Source organism: Dicentrarchus labrax, unplaced genomic scaffold, assembly GCF_905237075.1.
Source record: "Dicentrarchus labrax unplaced genomic scaffold, dlabrax2021, whole genome shotgun sequence".
NCBI classification, from domain to species: Eukaryota; Metazoa; Chordata; class Actinopteri; family Moronidae; genus Dicentrarchus; species Dicentrarchus labrax.
The window spans coordinates 21724867-21750591 of record NW_026136723.1 but is presented as its reverse complement, the minus strand read 5'-3'; the positions used below and the strand labels follow the sequence as shown (position 1 = coordinate 21750591).

Genomic DNA, 25725 nt, shown 5'->3' with positions numbered 1-25725 from the left:
GTTGTGGCATTATTGCACTTTATATCTGAAATGATTTATTGGCTTGTGTTACTACAACTAAAATAAATGTAATAGGGTGGGGTGTAAGCTTGAAATTGTCAGTTGGTGTAGAAATGCATTTTGTATTTTCACATACATAGACAATATTCCTCTGTTACTTGTCATATTTTAATTTGTATTCAGCATTGCATGTTTTATCATATCAATGAATTGTTTCAGGAGGTCAAACATAGGAAAAAGAAAAGAAGATTCTTTGCTAAAATATATTTGTCTTTGCCTATAGCTCACCAAAGAGAAGGAACATGGGAAGCTCAATCCTCGTCCTGGAAAGGTGAGTCTCCACATTATTTGTCAACCACAATGACATCTGCTTTCACTGATTAACTACAACCTGGAACCAGGAAATAATATCATCACTGCGAGGGCTGTTTCTGTGGAATTAGATTTTCAGTGGCTATTATGTAAAATGTCAGTATATAACAAATATTTAAAGATATTTGTTACAGAGGCTTTCTTGTGAACCTCAGTGCGGGCCGTTCATGTGGTCTGGCATTATGCGGTTATCCATCCATTAATTTACTGAGTACACAACTGATTTACCTTAGGAGAAAAAGTCATTGGTACAAGACTTTCACTCTACTTTGTTTTTCTTTCGGTTAACATGAGTCCTCTATTTCATAATCTTCTTTCAATAGAAGCAGCAGACTGTCTGGCTAAACCCTTTGTTCATCACTAGATAACCAAAAACTTCTGTGGAATTTAATACCGTGATTGATGCCGTTAAACTGCATACCTGTTACTTTTGCCTATCCCAGGCCAAAGTTAACACGTTATTAACTTTTAAATGTCAGGCCTGCTCCTGCATGCAGCTGAAGAGCGTACTTTTTCTCACTGAGATTGTCCATCTAGGCTCCTGAATGCTGGAGGTGGAGCTGACATTTAGGTTGAGCTTCTAGGTACTCTTCCATGCTGCAGGGCCTCAGACCTGACTGGGCTAAACGTCGGTGCCCTGGTTTCCTTAGGAATCTGCTGTTCTAAAATTCAACCTCCAAGAAACAAAGAACTTCCTAGAGGAAGAAAAAAATTTACTTGCATATGTAGACTAATTGTTGTATTACAGTTATTATTGTTTCAAATATATTTCTTTATTTCACTTTATCATGTTGCAAATGCCATATGCTGTATGCTATATGCATTGGTCAGGAGGACTAATGCTACTGTGCAACTCTTCTGCCTTACTGTTGTACAAGGTTGGCCTTAGGGGGTTGAGCATGAAATGTAAGATTCATGTTTGAATAGGAAACTGGAGCTAATGCCACTGGATGATATTGGCTTCATTCTTTAATTCCATGACCATATAAAGGATTCTTCAGCAGCACAGGTTGAGCTCTTGCCTGCAGTGATTCTTTGTCATTACTGTAATGTTATCCAGTGTACCAGTGTATCATTCTCACTGCCCTAGTAAATGGCTGCTAATATTAAACTTGATTTTCTAATCACCATATTTTATTAGATGATTGTCTCCCTTGGCAAAGCTTTAGCTCTTAAAGACCTTTTTAAAAATCTCTTATTGAGGCTGCAGAGCTGCATAGTGTGCAGGGAAATTCACTTCAGCCACACAGACTTCACACCTGTGTTGGCAAACATCTGTCCTGATGAAATGAGCAAAATACGTGACTCCCTATCATCTATTCTTACATCTATCCATGTTTTCTCTAGATGTATATCTTTGACCGGCCAGGGATGTGTGGCCAGAGGATCGAGGTACGTGGTGACGTCATTGATGCTACGCCATGGGAGCTGCAGGAGACCATTTCCATCAGGGTCATCAGGGGAGGGTGAGTGGTTGAACTGCACACACTTTACACCCGTTTGCTACCCAAGATTTTTCCCTACAAACAACCAGGTAAAGAGTCTCTTGTTGTGTCCCAATGCAATGCATGCAGTATTAGTACTATACACTAGTAGATTGTTTTGCAGTGTACAAATCTGTATACTTTACTGTTTTGTACTTAGAAGAAATTATGTAAAACTTGTGCCACTGTGCCAAAGGGACAGCAAAATACCCCTCAGAAGATTTAATGGTCTTATATGGTTTTAACCGTTTCACCACCATTGTTATTATTATTATTTTTTCCAGCTGTGAGGAGCTCCTAAATTTCCGTCAATCAACAGCATGTTCAGAAATAAACATTTAGTATAGTATGCAGACATCTTGAGTATACTTTATTAAGTCACTACATACTTAAGTTCTGCTTAGAATTAGTATGGAGTTAGTACACAGCTATCGTCTAGAATTAGGTTGTGTTTGCTTCATATGTGTGCTGCAGCTAAAATTGAGACCAAAAACAAATACCAATTCTCATGCTATTGCCACATATTTGGCACTTTAACCCCAAGATCTTCTCCTGAGATCTTCAAAGTTGCAAAGGCAGATGGGATGACACCTTCACATCTTGTTTTTCTTGATCTGTGAAGTGTGTCATAAATACTGGTTTTTCTAAATTAACCCCTGCCTCCGGACGCACTCCTGTGGCATAAAAACAAAACGCCTATTGATGCACTGTGAACCCTGCAAATGCCTTCAATAGTTAACACACCCATATGCGAGCTTAAATACACACTTGCCTCAGATGTGGAATGTTTCATCGAACACAGCCAACAGTGTGACCTGCAGTAACACTGATGGTGCTGCTCCGACCTGCATTACTAACACCAGGCTAACGCTTGCTTGGCTTCCTACAAAGAGACAATTAAACTGTCAACTCACTCATCACGCTCTGCACCACATCCCAAACCACAGCTAATGCCGTAATTAAAGAGTTTTAAATAAGTTGTATCCCATTAAACCCAGACTTAAACTAAGCTCTAGTTTCTTTTATTAAGAGATTTACTTTGGTCAAGCAGCACTGTGCTGACGTACAAATATTGAATGTGACTGTTTCCATTTGATGCTGCTTTCTACTTCTAAATCATTACATTACGAGTGGAATATTTTTATTCCAGATTGCGTCTTACATTCAAACCACTGGATAAGCTTATAAAAGAAGAAGGCATTCTTAAAGATTAAAACAGTGGTCACCCCTTACAAAAAAGGAGTTTATTGGGGCCCCTTGTCATGTTTCAGATGTCTGAGTTGTTAGAAGTTACTTCTTCTCAGACTTCTTAGATGGTTTATTATTATTATGGGATAATGCTAAATGCAGAATCGTAACAGGAGTCACTAAGTCAGTGAGCTGTAAGTGTACTGGTCATACCACACCAAGTGTGTTAGTGTATTGAATTGGTCACTGGTGTGTCTTATTGCTTATTAATTCAACTTTTCGTGTGTAATAGGAGAAAGTGTTGTTTCTTCTTTCAAAAGTGACATAGCCTCATCTACCTACATACATACATACATACATACATACATACATACAAACATACATAAACATAACCCTCATATCTTTCTCTAAAAGCCTTGATTTAGTAAAACGGCAGCAACTGTGTGAAATGAAAAATTAAACAGTAGCATAAGGGAGTAATGACATACAGTGCTCACCATGTGTGAACACTGTTTCGATAGATTTCAGAATAATGTTGCAGCCATTTGATGCAGAACAATACATCAACAGTGTCAATGAATTTTATAACAGAAGCCCAGAACTGCAACACAGATCATAACTTCTAACCTTGTGCCCCTTCATTGCCCCTTTACCCCCCCAGATGGGTGCTGTATGAGAAACCTAACTTCAAAGGGGAGAAGATCGCTCTAGACGAGGGAGACATAGAGCTCACCTACCCCTTCAACCCTCCGGAGGAGCAGCTGCAGAACGGACAGAAGGAGGGTGAAGTGCAGAATGGAGAGCAGAACGGAGAGCAGAATGGAGAAACAAGCGATGTGCAGACAGAGACCAAGCCGACCAGGAGGTTCATCGTCGGATCTGTTCGGAGAGCTGTCAGGGTGAGACAAGATGACATGATGACCATACACTACAGTGGAACAGTTCAGAAATCCATTTTCTTGTAGGATAAAGTATTATCCCCGTAAAACATTATTATTTGATGCTTAAAGGTTGAATAGTTCTCCCAGATATTTTGCTCTGTAGCTTTGCAGTGACTGTATGCTATGTGTAACTCAGTAGCACCATCTAGTGTCAAAAATAGGAGCGAGCACCTGTTGCTCTGACTGAAAATGCCCAAGTAATGCCAAGAGAAAAACACATTTTCAATTGTACTTTTTCCAGCTCTGCTATCCATCATGTAGCTGCCTGCTACAACTTAGATGTTGTTTAATATTATCTGTGTATTAAAAGACCAATCTGTCAGCATCAGGTTTAAAGACCTGTGTGCCAGTATGGGGTTTAATAACATGTTCCAATCATATGTGTTGAGTTTTGGTGGTGAGACAATCCTTTTGTTCACATTTGGATTATGATTTGTGTCTGTAACTCAGTGTAGTTCCCTCCGGGGCAACAACCGCATATATTTCTCAGTCCCTTCAGGATTGCAGCATTACTACCTGATTTTTTTTTCTCCACAACATGACATTAACAGATGTTCTCTGTCCTCTCTCAGGACTACAGCGTCCCAGAAATCAGTCTTTTCCCAGAAGAGAATGCAGAGGGGAAGAAGGTCATCTTCAGAGATACATCTGACGATGCCAGGATTTTCGGCTTCCCCATCAAGGCTAACTCTATCATCATTAATGCTGGGCTGTGAGTTCTGAATTATGGCTCATGAGAAAATGCATGCACTGAAATAGCATTGTAAAAAGACCTTAGTGCTTTATTTATTTTTAGCAAAACAGATTTACTTTGCTTTCATTGTTTTCACTCATATTATCTTCTCTATTGCTCAGATGGCTTGTGTACGCACATCCCTTCTTCCAGGGGGTACCACGTGTCCTGGAGGTCGGGGGGTACTCCAACCCTGCAGCCTGGGGCGTGGAACAGCCCTATGTTGGATCACTACATCCACTCAAAGTAGTAAGTGTTACTTTCAGAAGCAGGTACAACCTCTGTTCATTACTAATGCTGCATCAAAGTATGCTTGTTTGCATTAAGTTTAGCTTTAAGTTTTGGCTTAGGAGGTAGAGCGGGTTGTCAGAAGGTTGTCAGTTCAATCCCAGATTCCTCCCTATGAGCGCAAAAGATACTGAACCCCAAACCCAGCCCGACGCTGTGCCATCCGTGTATGAATGTGTGTGAATTGGTGAATGTAACATACAGTGTTAAGCACTTTGAGTGGTCGGAAGTCTAGACAGGCACCATATAAATGCTGTCCATTTACCATTTAAGTGATTTTATTTCTTTTTTTTTATCACAGGGTGAACCAAGAGTGGAAAATATAAGTGAACCAAAGGTAAGAAAGTAATATTACTGCTAATAAATTGCTGCTAAATCAAGGGGTTGAGACTGTGTAAGTGCTTATGAATGGCATCTTTGATTACTGACGCTGAAAAACTTGTGATTGTAAATCACACTTTTTGTCTCCAGATTGTGATCTACGACAAGCCATACTTCAGTGGGAAATCGAGGACCATAACCTCAAACATGAGAGACTTCATGACCAGAATAGACAGGCAGCAGACGGCCTTTATGTACAGCGTTGGCTCCCTTAAAGTAATGGGAGGAATGTGAGTGCTGCTTTTAAATGTATTTACTTTACCTTGTAAAGATATCTTAGTGATCTCTAATGAGTGTGGTTAAGTAGCACTGCTGCTCAATTCAAGTGGGGCATGAGGCAGAAAGGTTCATATCAAACCGCTCCCAGGCAAAAATAATTGTAGTATGATCAGATCAGTTATGTGTGCTCTTTAACCCTGTGCCTCTCTCTGTTGCTGCAGCTGGGTGGGCTACGAGAAGGAGGGCTTCCGAGGCCACCAGTACCTACTGGAGGAGGGAGAGTACCATGACTGGAGGGTGTGGGGAGGCTGTGATTCTGAGCTGCGCTCCGTTAGGGTGATACGAGCGGTAAGTTGCAAGTAATATTTCTTTGTACATAGTATTTGTTAATAAATAACAATTAAAGTGTTGGGGCTCCCACTGTATGCAAGCTGAATTAATGGTCCGGAGATAATTTCTGTAATGAGTGGAGGCTGGATTAGCAACAGTGCAACCTTGACTAAACCAACAATGACATTGTTGTTGTAATGGAAGTTTGGCAACTTCAATTTGTGCATGAAATCCGTATTTGTCAGTCATTCCTCCAGGTGATGAAACAATCTGTTGACTCTCGGCCACGTAATACCTCCTCTAAAGTACAGAAAAAAAGGGACTCCTTTCCGTTCCTGTGCATGTGTACTGTACTTTATGTGTGTGAATCATTGTTTCTGTTATGACATCATTTTATCTCATACATAGTTAAGGTCTTATCTGATCTAAAAAGTGAATTTGCACTCTGATAAATAGCATTTGTAATACTTTTTTAATGCTTGTAGTGATTGTAAACCATGTAAACACGATATGGGTACAACAATGAAAAGGCAATGGCACCTTGCAAGAGTGACTCGCAACATAAATTACTTTAACAGAGTTCAAAAAGATACCAGGTTTTATGTATAATTTTTAAATGATGTTGTCACCAAATTATCTTAAAGATATAGGGATAGTAGACAATTGATATCACCAAGATGTAGATGCCCACAGATTGCTTGTTAACCAGTTTTCTTGCGCTTTTGCAGGACCTGACAGACCCCTTGATGGTGATGTTTGAACAGCCAGAAGAAGATCAGGAGGGCATGCAGGAGGAGAACAGATTTGAAGTGACAGAAGCCATTGCTGACGTTGAACTGTTTGAGTACAATACCTCCACCCGCTCCATCCATGTACTTAGCGGGGCGTAAGTGGACAAATACTTTATGTGCCCCTGTTGTCACATCACCAATTCAAGTGGTACCATGATACAATAACCAAGTTCACTGTTTGTTTTACTTCCAGATGGATAGCTTATTCCCATGTAGACTTCTCTGGGAACCAGTACATCTTAGAGAAAGGTTTCTACAATAACTGTGCTGACTGGGGTTCTCAGGACACTCGCATTTGCTCAGTGCAGCCCATCCTACTGGTGAGGACCACTGGGAAGTGGAGGACACAAACCTATCAGCAAGATTTAACTGGTGTATTGATTTTGTAATGTTTATCACATTTTTATTTGTGTTTTTTTCAGGCTCCAACTGACAGCTCAAAGATCAGGCATGAGGTGACTTTATTGTCTTGACATTCTCTGTTTTATGTTGTATAATGCAACTCAAGTCAAGTCATTAGTCTGTGATGTTTTTTGTCTAATAAATTATATTTGCAGTTTTATCTCACTTAGATGAGATATTTGGTGAGCTGGACTTGCTGCTCAGTTCAGGGACTTGATTTTTAGATAAAAGAGAAGAATATAGTTGGCTATGGGTTTTTTAATTGATGCATGTCTCTGATGCCCAGATGGATTTTTGTTTTGTAACGTAAAGTATGATATGGAGGCAAAACATTTTCCCTGAGTTTTCCATTTCTTTTCTTTTCCTGGTGTTTGCCACAGCACACAGTGCAAATGTTCTACTGAACTGTTTGGCACAAGCTAATTCATATTCTACATCTGCACTTTGCTCCATGCAGGGAAAACCCCTGTTTTGCACTGGAATATACCTTGAAAATGAGCACAAAGGTATCCCTAACCCTAACCCTAACCCATCCATCTGAAAGGCCCTTAAGCCAAAAACACCCCAACATGTATGCTGTTATTTGTCCTCCATTTAGACTTTTTTTTATTTAAATGTTGCAGGTGAAATGTTAAATAGTAAGTACAAGTAGTGCCCGAAAGGCTACAATAAAAAAATAATTAAAAGAATAAAAGCCTTTAGGCTATAGATATATTAACCTAATGTCTCACTTTCCTCTCCTTCACCTCTTTCTATCTCTGTCTGTCAGGTAATACTGTACTCTGAGCCAGACTTCCAGGGTGAATGTCACATCTTTGACAGAAACCAGGAAGCAGTGTCAGAAAAATTCCTGACCAAGTCGTGCCGAGTGTCAGGGGGAAGGTGAGGAACCTCTACCAATACATTACTATTTAATCAAGGAAAAGAGAAACGAGGTAAAAAAGTCTGTGAAATAGAAAGAAAGAATAACGTGCAGAAGGGCTAGTAATGCATAGGTGAATAACAAAATATGCATGATGGTTGTTATGAGCTACCTATTGGCTAAGCAAGGTTATGATTGATCTGAATCAATAAAAACATCACGTAATTAATTTCTCTGTGTTTCAGCTGGGTGTTCTATGAGAATAAACAGTACTCCGGGAACATGTATGTCTTGTCTGAAGGAGACTACCCAAATCTAACCAGCATGGGATGTCCGCCTGGCTTCACCATATGTTCTGTAAAGGCCGTGCCAGTGGTGAGAAAGCACTCATTAAAAAAAAAAAAAAACCTTCTGTATTCATTCCCCTGTATTCCTCTGAACCTTCATCTCTCCCTGTCTAGACATTCTCAGTTCCTTCCATCTCTTTGTTTGGTCTTGAGTGTCTGGAGGGCAGAGAGATCACCACAGAAACAGAGATCCTCTGCATGGTTGAAGAGGGCTTCAACAACCACATTCTGTCTGTCAGAGTCAACCGCGGCTGGTAAGGGTTTGCCTCTCTGTGTCTCTTCATGTTTGGCCATGTACAGTTTGTGTTTGCATTTGCACAAGTTTATTTGCATTGGCACATGTCATAATCCAGCCCTCTGGTTCTCCTCATGGGTGGCAACTTCTCATCTTTTTATGACAAACCACTGTAAATATGTCTGTTAAAACACCTTGACAGTCAGCTGTTACAATGGCGCAGCAAACTGAATAATACTAAAATGCCTGCATCTTCTTTTCTCTATTTTTCTCTCTCTTCCTTTGCAGGTGGGTGATATGTGAACATAGCAACTACAGGGGGCGCCAATTCCTACTGGAGCCAATTGAAATCACCAACTGGCCGAAGTTTAGCTCACTACAGACTGTTGGCTCAATGTTCCCAGTCAGACAGGTTTGTTATGAAGTCATGCTTTTACAACCATCACAACATAGCCATAAAGTACACATTTTACAATGCAAAATATGTATCCTAGATATCACTAGTGAAATTTTATTGCATGAAACAACATGAAGCACAGTGTGTAGTGCAGTGTTTCTTAAACCATTTACACCGCATACCACCTCAGGAAATATTAGGCTCTCCATGTACCACCATTATGACCCATAGGCAGGTTTATTCCTAATAAGAGGATTATTTATTGACTGTTCCTGAACAGAATTGGTTGAAGAACCAGAGCTAATCTGGTGAGAAATGGGTACTTCTGGTCAACACTTGTCTTCCTACAAATTTCCGTTTTGAGCCACCCTTGCAGTGTTTTTTGAACCATTCATTTTACCTCCGCTTATTATCTTGCCACAACATTTTAGCTCGTAAGTAATCACGGATGCATGTTCTCCGTGCATGCACATGACTACATAGCAGGCTAATATTGAAACAAAATATTACAGGAAATGCAAAACTTTACATTACATTTCAGCAATATCATAGTTTAAGTATTTTAATTTAAGATTTTGTAGTTTTTTTTAATTATTTTTTTTATTATTATTTGATATTTTGTATTGTTGTACATGTTTATTTAAAATATATATATATATATATTTCAGAGATTTCTCTGTGTACCACTAGAGGCAGCTCACATACCACCAGTGGTGTATTAGTTGACTCTGAAGAGCTGAAGTAAATTCTTCTTGGTACTTTGGACTGAAGTTTTAACATTAACAAAAATGCTGTGATTGGCTGGCTGGACTTGTCCAGAACCTTCCCATGACTGGTTGATGGTTGGCTAACTAAACACAAAGGCCCTATCTAGCCTTAGAAAAAAATTGATTTAGACCATGAATAGTATTGGATTGGATTATATGTGATGATTTGCTCAAAGTGTGAAAGTCAAACAAGTGCCAACTTTGGATAGTTTGTAGGCAGAGTGTTATTTCACCACATACAAGTGTTGGTAAAACAGTGAAGGAGTATCGGTTTCATGCTGTCACAGTACTTAATTAACATCTCTAACAGCAAAATTAACACCATGACTAGAACAATATGTTTTCCATAACAGCCCTTCCTTAGAGTGAAAAGCCAAACTTAAACTAATCTTATGTGTTCTTCCCTTGATATTTAAAATCATAATTTAGATATGTAGGATCTTCTTAAAACCTTGATATAAAAACTCAAAAGATTCACTGATCTTTATGTAACCACAATAATTTCTGGCATTTTGCCTCCTGCAGAAGCGCCGCTTTTTCCGCATCAAGAACAAAGAGCGAGGTCACTTCATGTCCATCCAGGGCGGCGTGGAGGAGATGAAATCAGGGCGTGTGGTGGTGTCCCCAGAAGTGGAGCCAATGAGTGACATCTGGTTCTATCAGGACGGCTTCCTCAAGAGCAAGGTAATGCACGGTTAAAAGGTTGTAATGCTGGCAGTAGCTTGCACACTAAAACCTGAGCTGAAATTTTCATTCATTTCAAGTCATCTTACTGTGTTAACGTTGAGCTGGTCTAATCATGCACTGTATGTATGTGCTGTAGTTATCCCCAACCATGAGCCTTCAGGTGATGGGCAACATAGAGCCAGCAGCCAAGGTGGTTTTGTGGACAGAGACCCGGCAGCCTATCCAGACCTGGACAGCCCAGATGAGAGGCCTCATCACCAGCCTTAATTTCCCTGGCATGGTCCTGGATGTCAAAGGTATGTGTGGAAAACATGGGCATGGACCGAATATTCCCTGAATATGCTCAATATCAATGCAAAGAAAAAGAGTAATTGAAGTTCCCTCTTCAAAGTAAAGGCTGGAATTCGCTATAATTTTGTGTTTGTTCTGTTCATATTGCCTCTTGATGAACTTGAACTGGTATAGCTTAAATTTAAGAATCTCTTAAGCAGATCTTTCTAAAATAATGTGATGTTTTAAACATTTATATCAACGGCTAGTCCCTCTGTTCTAATGATTGTGTCAGCAGTGGTGGAAGTATTCTTTACTCAAGTAAAAACAACAATATCTTTATTACAGGTTGATTTTTTTTTACATTCAAATGTTACTTAAGTAATGCAACAGAAGTATTGGTAGAAAATGTAATGTAATTAATTAAAAGTATGCAAAAAATATTGTTATATTATTAGCTAGTTAGTGGTTAGCTTACCACTTTATTTACTCACAGGTAACAAGTAACTATCACTGTCCAATAAATAGTACTTGGCTTGAGTTTTAGCCATTATATTGTCACCATTATGACTTTTTTCAGTTTCAAGTTTATTTTCCTTTTCTTCAGGTGGAAAAACTTATGACAAGGACCATGTGGTGATTTCTCCGGAGAACGAGGAGAGGCCAAGCCAGCAGTGGGAGATAGAGCTGCTCTAACCTGCTAACCTCATGTTTCTCTTCACTAAGTTTTCCTCAGCAGTGCAACTACAGTGCTTCTCTTGACAAATACAGAATATTTATACTGCGAACCAAAACTGCAACTTCCTTATGATGTAATTTATTCCAGTGCCTTCAACTCCATAGCCCTTTGTAACTAGTATGAACACGGCAACAGTAAAAGTGCGATGAAGCAATACAAACCCTGAAAAGCTGCACCAGACAGTTGCTTTGCAAAGTTTGGTGTTTTTGTTAGTTCGTACTAACTGTAATTTTCTGTAGGCACTGTAACAAAGAATACTGTAAGTGCCTTGACCTGCTGCAGCAACTGGGTTCATCACAAAGTCAGAATAAATGTATTTCTGAGGAAGTAATAAGCTACTGTATTCAAACCCTGCATGGGCCAGTTTCACATCTTTGACTTTCACCTTGACTATCTGATGTCAACAATTTGTTTATTCAAACTAGAATCTCCCTGTTTGTATGATTCCAGGCTCATGCAAATTTCCTGACTGTAGAAGCACTTGTAGTTGATGCTTTTATAGTTTTGTTTACTATGCAGCAAACCAAGTTTTAGTTGCCCCTGGGACAATCGGCAAGTGGCTACCAATACTTCATACAGATAGTGGACGAATGAAGCCAAACAATTGTGTAGTGTGCAAGAATTGTATACTATGCTTTTTTTAAAGTATTTTTTATATATGCACTGTATTTATCAATGTTTGCTTTGTGGGAAATTTTGCCGTTTTAAATGCAATATATCACATTGCATTGTGCAGTGCAATGAAATGGGTTATGTGTGTCCAGTTACTCTTTTTCTTGTTGTATTTTTTGTCAAATTGTTACAGAAAAATGTATGTTACCTGCATCAGTTGTATGTTAATATTTGATACTAAGATATAATGTAAAAAGGTTATGTAAGAGGGAGTGGTTTTAAAATATTAAATAAAAATAAATAATAAATAAAACAAAGCTGACTAATTTATTTCAAGAGAGTCATACATAGTAGTTGTGTAACATTATTGACATGCAATGATAAAACCATTTTTCCTGATCTCTTCATATTTTTTGTTTAAATTGAAGTATGGGTTTGATGTAGATGATGTACAATGATGTAGGGCACAGCAGCATCTTCAGTTATTACTATCATGAGGCTGAGCTTTGTTTGTAATAACTACACAGGTCTCATATTTCCTTGTGTTCTGCAGGTTTTCCTCTCAGTACTGATAGCAACAAAATGTTGGATGTGCATATATCTGAGGGTCAGTAAACTCGATTACGTGTCATTCATTCTGGATTTTCCTCCACTTTGTATTTTTTGTTTTGTTCTTTAATCTATTTCAAATGTTTACTCAGACTCAATCAATCATTCATACTTCCCATCCCTGCATTCATCTATTCATACTTTCATCTATCTGGTTTCACTGCCTGTTTGAACTTAAGGTGAATGTCAGGGTAATTGTTGTGTATTTCTATAGATAATGGCTTTTTGAGATGCACCAAGCCAACAAGAAGGACACAACATGCAAAATGGGAAAACCTTTAGTGGTAGAGTATTAATGTTTATTTTTGTTTATATTCATATTTTGTATTGAGATATGCAGCATTTCAAACAGTTCTTCTTTGTATTTGTAATGACACCATTGTTTATATTCATAGTTTTGTGTAATTGCAGTTTTTTACATTAAGTGTGAAGTCACTTACTTTTTGTTCTGCACAATACACAAAGTAGTTCAGCTCCTCAGCTTCACATGAGATTCAATTGGTTCATTAGCTTACACTATAAGTGACATTTAAACAGCTTTCATGACTTTGTCGAATCTCAACTGTCAAGTCAACTGCTCTTATCTCTTACTCTTCAAATGGCAATTCAGCTGTTTTCAGATCAACTGACGGTTCAAGTGCATTCATTTCTTACTCTTCACTGAAAATTCATGTGTTTTCATCTCTTAGTCTTCAGATGACACTAAGCACTACACTTACATCAATACTTAAACTTCATTCATTGCTTACATTTCAATAGAAATGTAACCCACTCTCCGCACTGCCATTTAAATTTGCAATTGGGCATCTTTAAGCATTTATATTGACGGTTTCAGTATTTGATATGTTTCAAATGTTGCCACAGGCAAAGTTCAGCAGTGAAGTTAATCCTACCAAAAGACAAATGAGCTGTTGCTGTAGATCAGGTTTGTTTGTAATAACCACACAGGTCTCATATTTCTTTATGCTCTGCAGGTGACAGCCGGTAGAAACTAAACAGTTGAGATAGCGCTGGGTTTTGTGATAGAAATTTGTTCATGAACAAATAATGTTCCACTGCATTTTTCTGTGAGACACAATAGTTTATATGGCCTGTAATTTGTGTCTGCTGAGTTTGAAAGTGGATGTTAAACTGTATGGCTGTCTCTCTCTCTCTCTCTCTCTCTCTCTCTCTCTCTCTCTCTCTCTCTCTCTCTTCTCTCTCGTTATCCTTGCTGTCCTCTCTTGACTGAATGAAAAGGGTGAATAAGAGTATCAGATCGCTATCACTGGCAGTCTACTAAAAAGCGCCTTTGTTAGCTCTTGTGACACAATTTAGTTTTCATGTGTTTTCAGGAGCTAGAAAACCAGCAGGTTATACATGAGCTCACCAATCGTTTTACCCTGAAACCAGGTTTACTCCCCCACCTACTTGACAACTTATATGTTGCCAAGTGGGCTTGTTTAACAGATATCTCCCCCATCTTGGTGGACAGCTGTAAAGTGGCTAAGCTATAACTTGAAAACCTTAATAAATTCTTTAATGAAGGGGACACACTGTGTAGCCTGATATAACAGTGATTAATCATTTGTGGCCAAATCAGCCACACAATCTATAGCATATAGTCATATCACAGGAAAAGTCCCCTGTAAACAAACCTGACTGTCCAGATTCCTTCTCTGCAAGGAATGTCAGTATTTTACAAGTGCGTTGTCATAGTAATTCTACAGACCAATAGTGTTGACAAAGCAGTGCAGATACTAAGCGCTGATTGGTCAGGTGTTTAATCGACAGTCAGGTGGGGGAACTGCAGCAGGTGTGGCATAGTAAGGGTGGGACTGAGACACAGTGCTGATTAGAGGAGGTTGTAAAATACTCTCTTAACTCCACACCTTCCTACAGCTGCCACAGCATTCTGTTACAGGTAGGAAAAATAAGATTTTGTAAGAAAATATTGTACTTGTCATGTATTTTTGTTGTCATGTTGGTTGTGTTGTCCACTATAGATAAACACTTAATGTAATATAACTGTTTGTTGAGATAACTACTAGTTGAATAACCTGCCATCAAGTGATTATTTGAATCTAATTGAGAATGAGGTTAACTTTTCCTTTACTACTACTGACATCACCAAATTGGATGTAATTGTATATTAATTCAGTTCCCACATACATGTGGAGTTTAATGTCATTTACTATAATGTTTCTACATATGTATGGACCATTTACCGTATTATTCACATTTTTCTGTTGCAGTTTAAACAAAGCCATGGACCCTGAGTACTTCAAATCTTATGTAAGTTAACTTTTTCTCTGCTATTGCATTATGACTCTGTTTACCAAGACACCACATTTGTAGATAATATAATCAGCTGTCTTGTGCACTGTGATTATCTACATACCTTCTGACGTTATCTACAAATGCCACCAGGCGCATTATGACTCCAGGCATGCTAGAATGTTGCAATGTGAACTGGTGTTTCCGGTTAACCCTTGTTTAATATAAAGACAGTCCACTAAATTAACTAAATTTAAATAACTGAACTAACTCAACTCTGTCCTAAAGCGTAATATGATGTTTGAGATTTAGCTGTAAGTACAGTGTTTCTTGTTGAAGTAAGTAGTGATCTCAAACTGCCTTTCCAATCTACACATTTTCCAACCATCCCCCCCACCTGTCACAGTAGGAGTATAGAATATTTGAAATTCTTTAAATTCATACATGATGAAAGCTGACTTGTATCTTTGCTCATCTTCTACCATCACCTTCATGGTATGCCTGCTTAAATGCATTATCATCTTGCTTGTTTTCTTGTTACACATTCCACATGTTCCCTGCCAGTTATCAGTTATCAAATGTTCTATAGAAACAGACAGAATATAGGTCCTATGTCAGGACTTATGCCTACTCTTCTTTCAGTCTTTGTAGTATTTATTTAGTTTGTATACATTTTTGGTTTCTCTCTCTCTTTAAAATAGGAGATGTGTTGGGGTACGCTTGGAACGGTGCGACCCTTCTCCAATTTCCACCCTGACCGGGATGCGATGGAGATCCAGGCAGCTCTAGAGAAGAAAGGTACTTCTGCTAGTAGAGTGGTATTGTTGACTATCATTGTTGCATAAAGCTGAACCCAATCCATATTTTCTTTTGACTCTTAACATTCCACACCCCATCATTAAATAGTCAGTATTACATCATAATTGAAGTCCAAACATTGTCTACCTGACTCAGATGCAGTGACTCTAGTGAGGATCCTCACCAATCGGAACAACGCTCAGAGGCAAGTGATCGCCCAGACCTTTAAGGAAATAACACAAAAGGTAAAGAAACAAATGACTTGAATATGTTTAAAACAGCACTTCTTACAGAATTTAGCAATTTTCAAGATTAAGAAGGCTCTAATAAAGCTTTTAGAAACATGATATTCAGAATAATAGTTTCAACTTCTAAAGCCCCAATGAAAAATATTCCCTAAAAAAGTCCATGTTATACAATACAACAGAATGTAGTGTTGCAATGATAATACTGTATGTCGCAAATGTGTGTGTTTGCTCATCTGTAACTTCCAAGTGTTTGCTGATTCAACATTATTTAAACTGGTCTTAAAGGGTTTGAACACACCTTTGTTTATAGAGGGAGTATGGGCATCATAACCTCAAATGATGTGGGTTCAGTGTGTGGTAGAGAATCTATGTGATGTTCTGGTATGTATGGGTTTTATGGGTATATTTTGAAATCAACAAAAGAACACAACAGTTGGTCCCTTTCCCTTTTTTAGAAGTAATTTTCTTTTACACAAGGACGTGATAGTATCTAGAAGACACACTGTAATCCTGTGGTCACACAGCTAGGAATCTCTTTTCAGTTGCAGTTGGTATCAGATTACCTTAAAGGGAAACTCCAAAGTTTCAGGTAATGTTACTGTGGATTCCTGCTGGTTAATAAACTCGAGTACCAATTTCGTACAGTAGTTGGTGGTCCAATTATATTTGAGGCATCTTCAAATTAGTATTTCTTGTGGCCATTAATAAAGAGTATATTTTAGGGTTGATACTTCCTTTTATTTGTCTGATCTGGTACACTGAGCGTCAACAAAGACACCCAGATACAATGTTTGAGATATGTGAAAACATCAGTTTTTATTCTGACTCTGTGCCAGGACCTGGCAACTGCCTTGAAGAAGGCTCTGTCTGGAGAACTGGAGGTTCTACTGTTGGAACTGCTGATGCCTCCTTTGCAGTATGAGGCTTATCGCTTGCAACAGGCCATGGCGGTGAGTATTTGTGTGCATATTTTGGTGGACTTGGCGTGGGTATTTTCTGTGTATACATGAATTCCTTTTGTGTCTGCAGGGTTTGGGCACTGATGAGGAAACACTGATGGAGATCCTGTCTACGCGATCTGGAAAGCAGCTTCAAGAAGTTAGTGCTGTGTACCAAGATTGTAAGTCACAGAACCTTCTTATTCTTTCCCCAAAAATGTTTTGATTGATATCGTAGATATTTAATCTCTTGTGTCCTGATATTTCTCATATCGTTTGTCTCCCTCAGTGTATAAGAAGGACCTGGAGAAGGAACTGAAAGGAGAGACCAGTGGAGACTTTACTAAGCTTCTTTTGGCTTTGCTAAAGGTAATTTGAGTATTAATTTCCTTTACCATCACCTTTAACCTAATAAGTAAAGCAGTTGGCCTTAATGCTTGTTGAGGACAGTCAGTAAAGCTACAACAGTGGGCATAGAGCACCCAATTTTTTTACATTATTAAAACAATTTGTCTTGGATATGAAATTGAGGTAGGGCAACATTACTACCGAAATGTAAAAATAGCATTTCTGTGACCTTCTGAAAATCTAATCTGACATGCCCTGAAATTGCAGTTAAAATTGTTTTCTCACTCCTCTCTCCCAACAGAAAGAAAATGTTGTTGGTGTGGCTCAAAGAGATATTAAGGTATTATTTTTCATGACACTTTCATACACAAATGTTGTGATCTGTAGGTGGGTGTAAAGAGCAGCTTTCAGTACTATATTTTAAGATGATGAAGCACATTGACAGTGCACTATTTTGGCAGTAAGGATACAAGCAATTGATATATTGTTATGCTGACAGATATTAGTCCAGCTGAAAAATGCTGGTACATCTTTGGATACTTTGAACTTCACAAATAACTAGTAACAACAATGTTTTATTATATATTTATTACCTTTTCACAAGCAGAAAATATTAATAATAAACCTGGAAATAAGGGGCATTCTCACACAGGGAATTCTTTCATCGTAGTCTGCCAGGCAGTGTATGAAAAACAGTCATACTGTACCCACTAAACTACTGCAGCACTGCATGGATCATGGCTCTAAGACAGACATGTCTGAGATTTCATTCCTTCCTAACTGTGTTTTGTTGTTTTTTATTCCAGTCTCTCTCTGCATCCCTTAATGGGAAAAAAGCTGATGCAGGACCATGGATTGACATACTGACCTCTAGAGACTCAGACCATCTGAACAAAGGTGAGGCTGTGATATTTTTTTGAACATATTTATTTCTGGGAGTTCTTCACTGTTTTATGAATATTCTCCTGACCTTGTATATCATTGACAGTGCTGATGGGACTAGAGCTGGAGACCGGACAGATGGTGGATCAGATTGTGGAGAAAAGGTTTACAGGAGACTTTCGCCTGGGTTTGAACGTTTTAGGTAGATAATGTTTGAGATACTGTGTGAGAGAGCAGTATACACTGTCCACGTTGATTAGCCTCTGATATTTTTTGATATTTGTGTCATAACAGTTCAGTGCATTCAAAACCCTGATGTCTACCTCGCCAAAAGACTAACAAGCACAAAGGTAAGAAGCTGTCATCATAAATTCACCATCTTGTATTCTGATGATGTATGGTAACTGATGATGAGATCGTCAAAAGAAACTATGACTGATTGATGGATGTATGAAGTGACTGATCATTGCATTTATCATTGTAAAGACTTTATGAATCGTTCTTTATTGATTATTATCATCACTGCATGACAAAACTTTTTAACATGTCTAATATACCACTTAGGTAATTTAGTGAATGGGTACTTTGTTATTTATCAGTTAGTCATAAAAGAATATTCATAAAACTATATGGTATAGTTATTATATATTATTATTGCCTCGTAATTATAATAGTTACTCTAAAGTTTGTTGCTATGGAGATGAAATTGCCAGTGCCGGTTGCCTCTGCCTAGACCACAGAAAAACAAATATCTAGTGGACAGATATGCAAAGGTGATTCAATAGTCCTTTTGAAGGCAAACCTGCACAAAATATAATGGTTGTTTTATATATGTAGGAAATATTACAGTGTAATATAACTGTTACATACACAAAACATTTCCCTCTTTCAGACACCAATAGTGCAAGGGATTATGGTGTCTCACTGTGAGGAAGATCTGCTGTGTATCCGAGCTGCCTACCATAAATTAACAGGCACCTCTCTCTACACTGCTCTACAGGTGGGTCACACACATAATACCTTGCTAAATACAACATCTTGAAATACTTGCATGAACTGTATGTGTACTTGTTTTCAAACTGAATAAAAGTAAATCAGAAGAGTTCTTTTTAAAATGCAAATTGTGTTTTTATTCTTTTAAGGAATCGGTATAGTAATTTTTACATGTGAACTGTTTTTTTTTTTTGTTCAACAGAAACAGTTCAAAGGAGATCATCTACAGGCTCTGCTGGCCATCTGTCGATCTGAAGATTAAACAAAAGCTACACATTTTGAGATGCTCTAAGGCTACTGTATTGCAATTTTATGGAATGTCATTTAATTGCATAATTTGCGTGTTTGCATTTAAAGGACATACAAATACATGTAACTAAATTTAAGTTATGTTTGATATTTTATGAGTGCAATTTGTTTTTATTACTTTAAATATCTGCCACAATCCTTTCCCTTCATCCTGATGTTGTATTTATATACAGAATTTCTTTTCAGGTGCTTATAAACAGAGAGCAATGCCACACTTTCTCTTTTTTCTATTTTCACCTTTACTTTTTAATACTAAACTTTATTACATATTATTTATTACAATGTTATTTGACTTTTTCGTCAATGTTATCATTTTAAATTTAATGTTAATATCTGATTAAACAGTGTGGATACAAACAGCATAACAAGCACAGACAACACTGAGAAATGTTGACACAGAGAGGAAATTAAATCTTTTAGTCCAGTAGGTGGGTTTTGCAAGTTCCTGTTCAGGGGCACAGCATGTAAAGCAACAATGGCACAACACAAAACAGTAGAGAAGTTTTGACTTTTGAGCCTCCATTGTGTGTGGTGGTGGTTTGTGTAGTTGACGTCTTTGTCATTGCTGTGGTGGTTGTATTCCCGGTGGTAGGGGTGGTCATAGCTATCGCAGAAATCGCTGTAGACATGTTTATAGTAGAGTCTGGGGCAACAGTTGTAGACATGAATGCAGAGGTCGTTGTAGTCATTAGCATAGAGGTGGTGGTAGAAACAGGAGGGGCGACAGTTGTAGTGGTGGTTGCAGAGGTGGTTGTAGTCGTTGGCGTAGAGGTGGTGGTAGAAACAGTTGGGGCAACAGTTGTAGTGGTGGTAGCCGAGGTGGTTGTAGTCATTGGCATAGAGGTGGTGGTAGAAACAGTTGGGGCTACAGTTGTAGTGGTGGTAGCCGAGGTGGTTGTAGTCATTGGCATAGAGGTGGTGGTAGAAACAGTTGGGGCAACAGTTGTAGTGGTGGTAGCCGAGGTGGTTGTAGTCATTGGCATAGAGGTGGTGGTAGAAACAGTAGGGGTGACGGTCGTAGGGGTGCTTGGGATGAGGGTTGTAGTGGTCTTTGGGGTGGCGGTTGTAGTGGTGGTTGCTGAGGTGGTTGTAGTCGTTGGCGTAGAGGTGGTGTTAGAAACAGTTGGGGCGACGGTCGTAGGGGTGCTTGGGACGACAGTTGTAGTGGTGTTTGGGGCGGCGGTTGTAGTGATGGTTGCTGAGGTGGTTGTAGTCGTTGGCATAGAGGTGGTGGTAGAAACAGTTTTGGCGAAGGTTGTAGTGGTGTTTTTGGCAACAGTTGTAGTGTTGCTTGCCGAGGTGGTTGTAGTCATTGCAGCGTTTTCTTGAACCTGATTGGGAATAGGGTGGGTCATCATCATTTAGATCGATCTTAGAAACAAAATACGGCAACAATACTTCTGCTTCCACAGTTATCACCCAATTATTATTATTATACCTATAAGTCATTGCATTAGAGACTTGTCTTGTGTTGTCTTCTTTTGTAATTCCAGTCAAATTATAAAACATTACAAAAAACATTAGGTACAAGACCTATTAAATTACATGAAAAACCTCATCTGACCCCTTTCAGGACAATGTGACACCTCACCAGACTGAGTCGCCCACACTGACTTTGCTTTTAAGACACTCATTGTCTGTTAAGCATTGGTTGGTCTTTGATTATTTGTTGGTTAAATCTTGTTATGTGCAAAGTGCAAAAAAATCTATACAAAGATAGTAATAGTAGAAAAAAGTATTCTTCTTATTATTTTTACAAAGAACAATTTAAAAAGTTTGTAAGTAGTTACCTTTTCTAATGCCAACAGTATGCAAAATCCCAGAGCCAATATCTTCATGGTGGAGAGCGAAGGAGGTAGAGATGCACCAGAAATGTCACTGAAAATTTTCTTTTGCGCAGAAGGTCGGCTTGTGTGTGTTGTAGTGCTGTGAAAGTTCTCCCACCCCGACCTGGTGTTCTTCTAATTATTTCTGGGAAACTGAGAGGAAACTTTTGTTCTTGCTTTTATACAAAAATATCACATTTCGGGAGGGGCAGGTGATACATTTATGACATGCAGTATAATAACCTGGCAATGGTTCCAGGAAGTTTGTTGCACCATTCACCATTCATGCTGAAACGTTGTTCCTGTTATGAAAAAAGAATAAGTTAAATTTTAATAATGAAAATTAGCATTTGGACTGGTCAGTTATGAGGAAATATAAATTATAATTATATCATATCATCCCCAGGGATTGCTATGATGCTCATATTCTTTGACTGCTCATCTTCCTTTAACCCAACCTCAAATTCACACTTACTGTGAATAGGCAACTTTAAGATACATTATCTGGAATATATTTTACTTTTTTTTTTTTTTAGCAATGAATAACCATGATGGACTTCCTCTCTGTTATGTTGACATCTGGCTTATACACGGAATGCACTTCCCTATACTTACGTATTTATAATCCTTTTTATGAGATTAATCATACAGGGAAAACTATTCCCCCTGCTTGGTTCCTCCTGGTGGATGATTGACAAACTGGAAACAAATAGATGACGATATAATTTTGTGATGTGTGGCAGCTTGCATCGCAGGACAAAGGTCATTCAGTCAGATTTTATTCTTTTATAAAAAAAAGTAATTAAGACCATGAGTCTACTTTCCAAACTTACTGAGATACTTTAATCAGCATTTTACAACTTTTTGGTTTGTCTAGATATTATATACATTTTTTTGTATTTTCACACACTGAAATCACCTCACAACCTTTCACAACAACTGCAAAAGTCAAACTCATACATAATAATGCCTTTAAAATGACATTGAGGTGTCAATTTAAAAAAACAAACTAAAACCATATATCACCATGTTTTGGAATTGATTTAGACAAGATACAGTTTGCTCATTTTTTTAGTTTGTTTTTTATTACTTTACTCTTTTATTAATGTCATTCCCTTCATTTTTATGCATTTGCAAATCGAATGATAACATACGCTACGTAAGCCTGAAGCCTCCATAGAAGCATACAACCATGAATGACCCTTTTGTGACTTAGTGATACCATCTTTGTCACTCCAGCTGCTGACTCATGTAAGCAGAATTTATGCTTGTTTCTTACATGTAGTGTACTACCATATGTTGTGTGGTAATGTTTTTTAAACCCACTATGATGGATGATATGGTTAGGTCTACAATATTTAAGTTATTACAAGAAAAAGATCAAATAAATGTGCAGTTTTAAGGGAAATATGAGAAGAGTTGTTGTTACAGATTGGCTGCAGTCCAATATTTGGGTGCTGATGGAGTATTAATGTCCAGTCTTTTTCATAACGGGCAACAAAAGCTTGTGGGGAGCCTCCCTCTTAAATAAACCTCTTGATCGACTACTGTCTGTCAATATAAACCTGTTAAATATCATAGATCAAGCATGTCATATTTTGAAGCTTTGTTTTTAATCACTATGGTTTTAAAAAAAGGGTACTGTAAAAAAGAAAAAACAGTTTGACATTATCATATATTTAATGAAATTATGCTCTTTTTATTTTTGTTAGATATACATTGTAAATACAAATATTTCATATTTAATATAATATATTATACGTAGTATACAATCATTAGTAATATTTTTCTTAAACTCTTGCTTCAAAGGTCAACACAACTACTAGGCCAGGACAATAAATAGGCCTATGCTATGTACAAAGGGTTTAGGCTATGCCAACCTCAGTTGCATATCAGACATTGCTAATCTCTTAAAATGCTCAAAAACATGCTTAAATCCATTATGATTCACATGAATGCAGAATCTGACTCACTCAATCTGTAAAAGGTATGTTAGTACATTAATAAACTGGCTCTGTCACTAATCATTTCATAATCCCCTAAACCACAATTTTGTGACAACTATCTAAAATAATATTCTAAAATATGCTCAAATTTGCAATTTGATCAAACAATGTTGTTGTTTAAGACTCACTCCAGCTCTGAGCCTCAAGAGGGCGCTCATTGCCAAACTGCTTGAAGAACAAATGATCCAAACAGCAGCCTGAAAGATGTGAAGATGTGGTTCTGTCCATTCTTGGTGGTCATTGTATTCATGCCACCTGTGCCCGTCATCATTGTGGGATTGGTTCCCGTATTGATGGGATTGGTTCCCGTGGGGTTGTTGATGTTGTTGTTGTTCGTGGTGTTCAACTTGGATGGCCAGGTTGAATTGGAGGTGTTATTGTATGCCATCACTGTGGTATTAAGTGGTTTCTGGTTTTGTGTGAGAAAAAGAAGAGGAGGACAGAGATTTGATATAATATGGAATTGTATTTAATCCTACAGAGCATAACATTGTATATTATATTATGAAAAATACTCCAGAGTGAATTCTGGCATTGATCTAAATGACAAAATTGTAATAATAATAACAATACTACTACTACTAATAATAATAATAATAATAATTAATATCAAATGTATTACTGCATTTATTATATTAGAGCTTTTTGTGTTACAAATTATTTTATTTTATTTATTTATTTTACCTCTGTAGACCAGACAAATCCCAGCAGAGACAATGAAAACAGCCCCAGGACAAGGTACTTCATGTTAGATGAGAGACGATTTCCTCTTGGAGACAAACAGACACCTGAAGATATCTTCTTAAAACCTCTGTTTTATCAGCTATTCAGTTGTTGGGTTTTTTTGTTTCGTTGTTTTATTCAGTCAAACACTTGCATATCCTTGCAGAGAGTCTTTGTTTTATAAAACGTGTGTCTCCAGAGGCTGGCCTTTTATAAGGCATTCGGATGTTTCACCTGATACCTATTTCCATTCAGGAAGCCTTCCTCAGTCTCCACCCAAGCTATGGACCACAAATGCAAAACCTCATGCTGAGCCAATTGAAATCAATCTAGATATGGATGTAAGAGATACCTTGACTCTGCTGTTTTGTTCACCAAAGTGCCTCCAGTCACTTAGCTAAAGTTATTTTTAACCTTTTATGGCTGTGATTGACTGTAGAATTCAATAAGAAACTCACTGATTAATACTTAGATATGTAGTATCTTAAACAATTTTATCTTGTTGAATGAAGTATTTAATGAAGCAGAATTCCTAAACTGTAGTGAGCCAGCCCTCTTTGAAGCAGCCTTGGGGATCACTACCCCAGTGAAAATGTTTGTTACTCTGAGGATGAAAAAACATACAGCTGATTTTATACCTCAATAACTACCAATTGGAATACATCTGTGACTGCATTTAAACCACAAACTGGGTGCTCAAACAGCACACTTATCAAACTTAAAATGTTCAAATTCATCACTACCTTCAATTTAAACTGCCTTCCCCTGTTGTTTTAATTTTGTTAGAACTCGTCTTAGTCTCCCAAGAATATACAGTGATTTTTTTCCCTAAAAGCCCTGCCCTTTTTGGAACATCATACACTACTCAGACCAAGGTGTAGGACACCAAAAGTAAATGCCATCAGTTTGCAATCATTATACAGATAAACTGAAATACATTGCCATCATGAGAGAAAAACAAAACTTTAAAGGTGGTTTGAGACAAACAACCTGAATTTGAATGTGATGTTGTTTGAATAAAAGTAAGACTCTCTTAAGCATCAAAATGCAAATGGTGTTGCGTCTGCAAGTCTACCATTTCCATCAGTTTTAGTCGAATTGAGGTTCTTGCAGGACTAATTCAGTTTTATACACATTTTCCCCAAGAGTTTCCCACCATTCCCCTCCCAACTGCTATGTTTTATTAGAAAATACATCCAGTTACCATTTTATTTGCCAAAACATCCAGAGAAATTCCATATCCTGTGTTATTATATTAGAATTATACATAATTGATATGTTTATTAAGATTGTGTGTTTTAATCTTGGTTAAAAGTGGAAAAGGGCTCAGAGCAAACAAAGCACTTCATAGCATTGATATGATAAATGCAAGACAGTCAGAGTAAATATTACTATTGAGGGAAGGTGAATCTGTGGGGGGTTACACTTTTTGCCCTATGCAGCGTAGATCAGAACAGAGATCACAGGCACCAGTAGGTGACTGCAGGAGCCGAACAAAGAGGCAGACCCTGCTTTTGCTGTCGTAGTGGAAGCTGTGGGAGTGTTAGTCCCACTGCCAGTTGTAGAATCGCGAGTGGTGGATTTCGTGGTGGATTTCGTGGTGGATTCCTTGGTGGATTCCGTGGTGGATTTCGTGGTGGATTTCGTGGTGGATGTCGTTTGAGTTGCTCCATTGGAACTTCTGGGCCGGTCTGATGAAGTGATGGTAGCCTTGGAGTGAGCTAAGGTGGAGGAGGTGGGAGGT

At 38.0% G+C, this 25725-nt stretch overlaps 3 protein-coding genes across 4 annotated transcripts in view; 2 read left to right on the top strand and 1 right to left on the bottom strand.

The window, feature by feature from the left end:
• Nucleotides 1–12362, top strand: part of crybg2 (crystallin beta-gamma domain containing 2) — a 44235-nt gene extending 31873 nt beyond the window's left edge. For both annotated transcript variants that reach the window (XM_051391279.1, XM_051391280.1), the window contains exons 7-24: nucleotides 284–331; nucleotides 1720–1838; nucleotides 3706–3943; nucleotides 4558–4697; nucleotides 4841–4967; nucleotides 5308–5343; nucleotides 5478–5617; nucleotides 5828–5954; nucleotides 6665–6822; nucleotides 6921–7047; nucleotides 7150–7182; nucleotides 7899–8011; nucleotides 8237–8366; nucleotides 8453–8592; nucleotides 8862–8985; nucleotides 10263–10421; nucleotides 10561–10720; nucleotides 11302–12362. In XM_051391279.1, coding sequence (XP_051247239.1) covers nucleotides 284–331; nucleotides 1720–1838; nucleotides 3706–3943; nucleotides 4558–4697; nucleotides 4841–4967; nucleotides 5308–5343; nucleotides 5478–5617; nucleotides 5828–5954; nucleotides 6665–6822; nucleotides 6921–7047; nucleotides 7150–7182; nucleotides 7899–8011; nucleotides 8237–8366; nucleotides 8453–8592; nucleotides 8862–8985; nucleotides 10263–10421; nucleotides 10561–10720; nucleotides 11302–11390 — 2208 coding nt within the window. In that variant the 3' untranslated portion in view covers nucleotides 11391–12362. The remainder of the gene's footprint in view (nucleotides 1–283; nucleotides 332–1719; nucleotides 1839–3705; nucleotides 3944–4557; nucleotides 4698–4840; nucleotides 4968–5307; nucleotides 5344–5477; nucleotides 5618–5827; nucleotides 5955–6664; nucleotides 6823–6920; nucleotides 7048–7149; nucleotides 7183–7898; nucleotides 8012–8236; nucleotides 8367–8452; nucleotides 8593–8861; nucleotides 8986–10262; nucleotides 10422–10560; nucleotides 10721–11301) is intronic.
• Nucleotides 12363–14433: 2071 nt separating this feature from the next.
• On the top strand, nucleotides 14434–19638 carry anxa14 (annexin A14). Its single transcript, XM_051391294.1, has 13 exons — nucleotides 14434–14557; nucleotides 14889–14928; nucleotides 15612–15708; nucleotides 15865–15953; nucleotides 16793–16906; nucleotides 16986–17076; nucleotides 17184–17263; nucleotides 17544–17582; nucleotides 18049–18139; nucleotides 18231–18326; nucleotides 18419–18474; nucleotides 19017–19124; nucleotides 19320–19638. Exons 2-13 carry the CDS (start codon nucleotides 14902–14904, stop codon nucleotides 19377–19379), a joined length of 948 nt encoding a protein of 315 aa, XP_051247254.1. The 5' UTR covers nucleotides 14434–14557; nucleotides 14889–14901; the 3' UTR covers nucleotides 19380–19638.
• A 146-nt stretch (nucleotides 19639–19784) lies between these two features.
• LOC127358304 (uncharacterized) lies at nucleotides 19785–25399 on the bottom strand. The gene is made up of 3 exons (XM_051391296.1): nucleotides 23943–25399; nucleotides 21217–23667; nucleotides 19785–20757 (listed from the first exon to the last, which is right to left on the bottom strand). The coding sequence occupies exons 2-3, from the start codon at nucleotides 21262–21264 to the stop codon at nucleotides 19876–19878; spliced, it is 930 nt and encodes a 309-aa protein (XP_051247256.1). The 5' UTR covers nucleotides 21265–23667; nucleotides 23943–25399; the 3' UTR covers nucleotides 19785–19875.
• Nucleotides 25400–25725: the final 326 nt, after the last annotated feature.

Coding starts and splice junctions, on each gene's coding strand:
- LOC127358304 (XM_051391296.1), bottom strand. CDS start 21,264: ATGAAGATATTGGCTCTGGGATTTTGCATACTGTTGGCATTAGAAAAG. Junction 20,758..21,216: donor TACTGTTGGCATTAGAAAAG/GTAACTACTTAC, acceptor ATTCCCAATCAG/GTTCAAGAAAACGCTGCAAT.
- anxa14 (XM_051391294.1), top strand. CDS start 14,902: ATGGACCCTGAGTACTTCAAATCTTAT. Junction 14,929..15,611: donor CTGAGTACTTCAAATCTTAT/GTAAGTTAACTT, acceptor TCTTTAAAATAG/GAGATGTGTTGGGGTACGCT. Junction 19,125..19,319: donor CTCTCTACACTGCTCTACAG/GTGGGTCACACA, acceptor TTTGTTCAACAG/AAACAGTTCAAAGGAGATCA.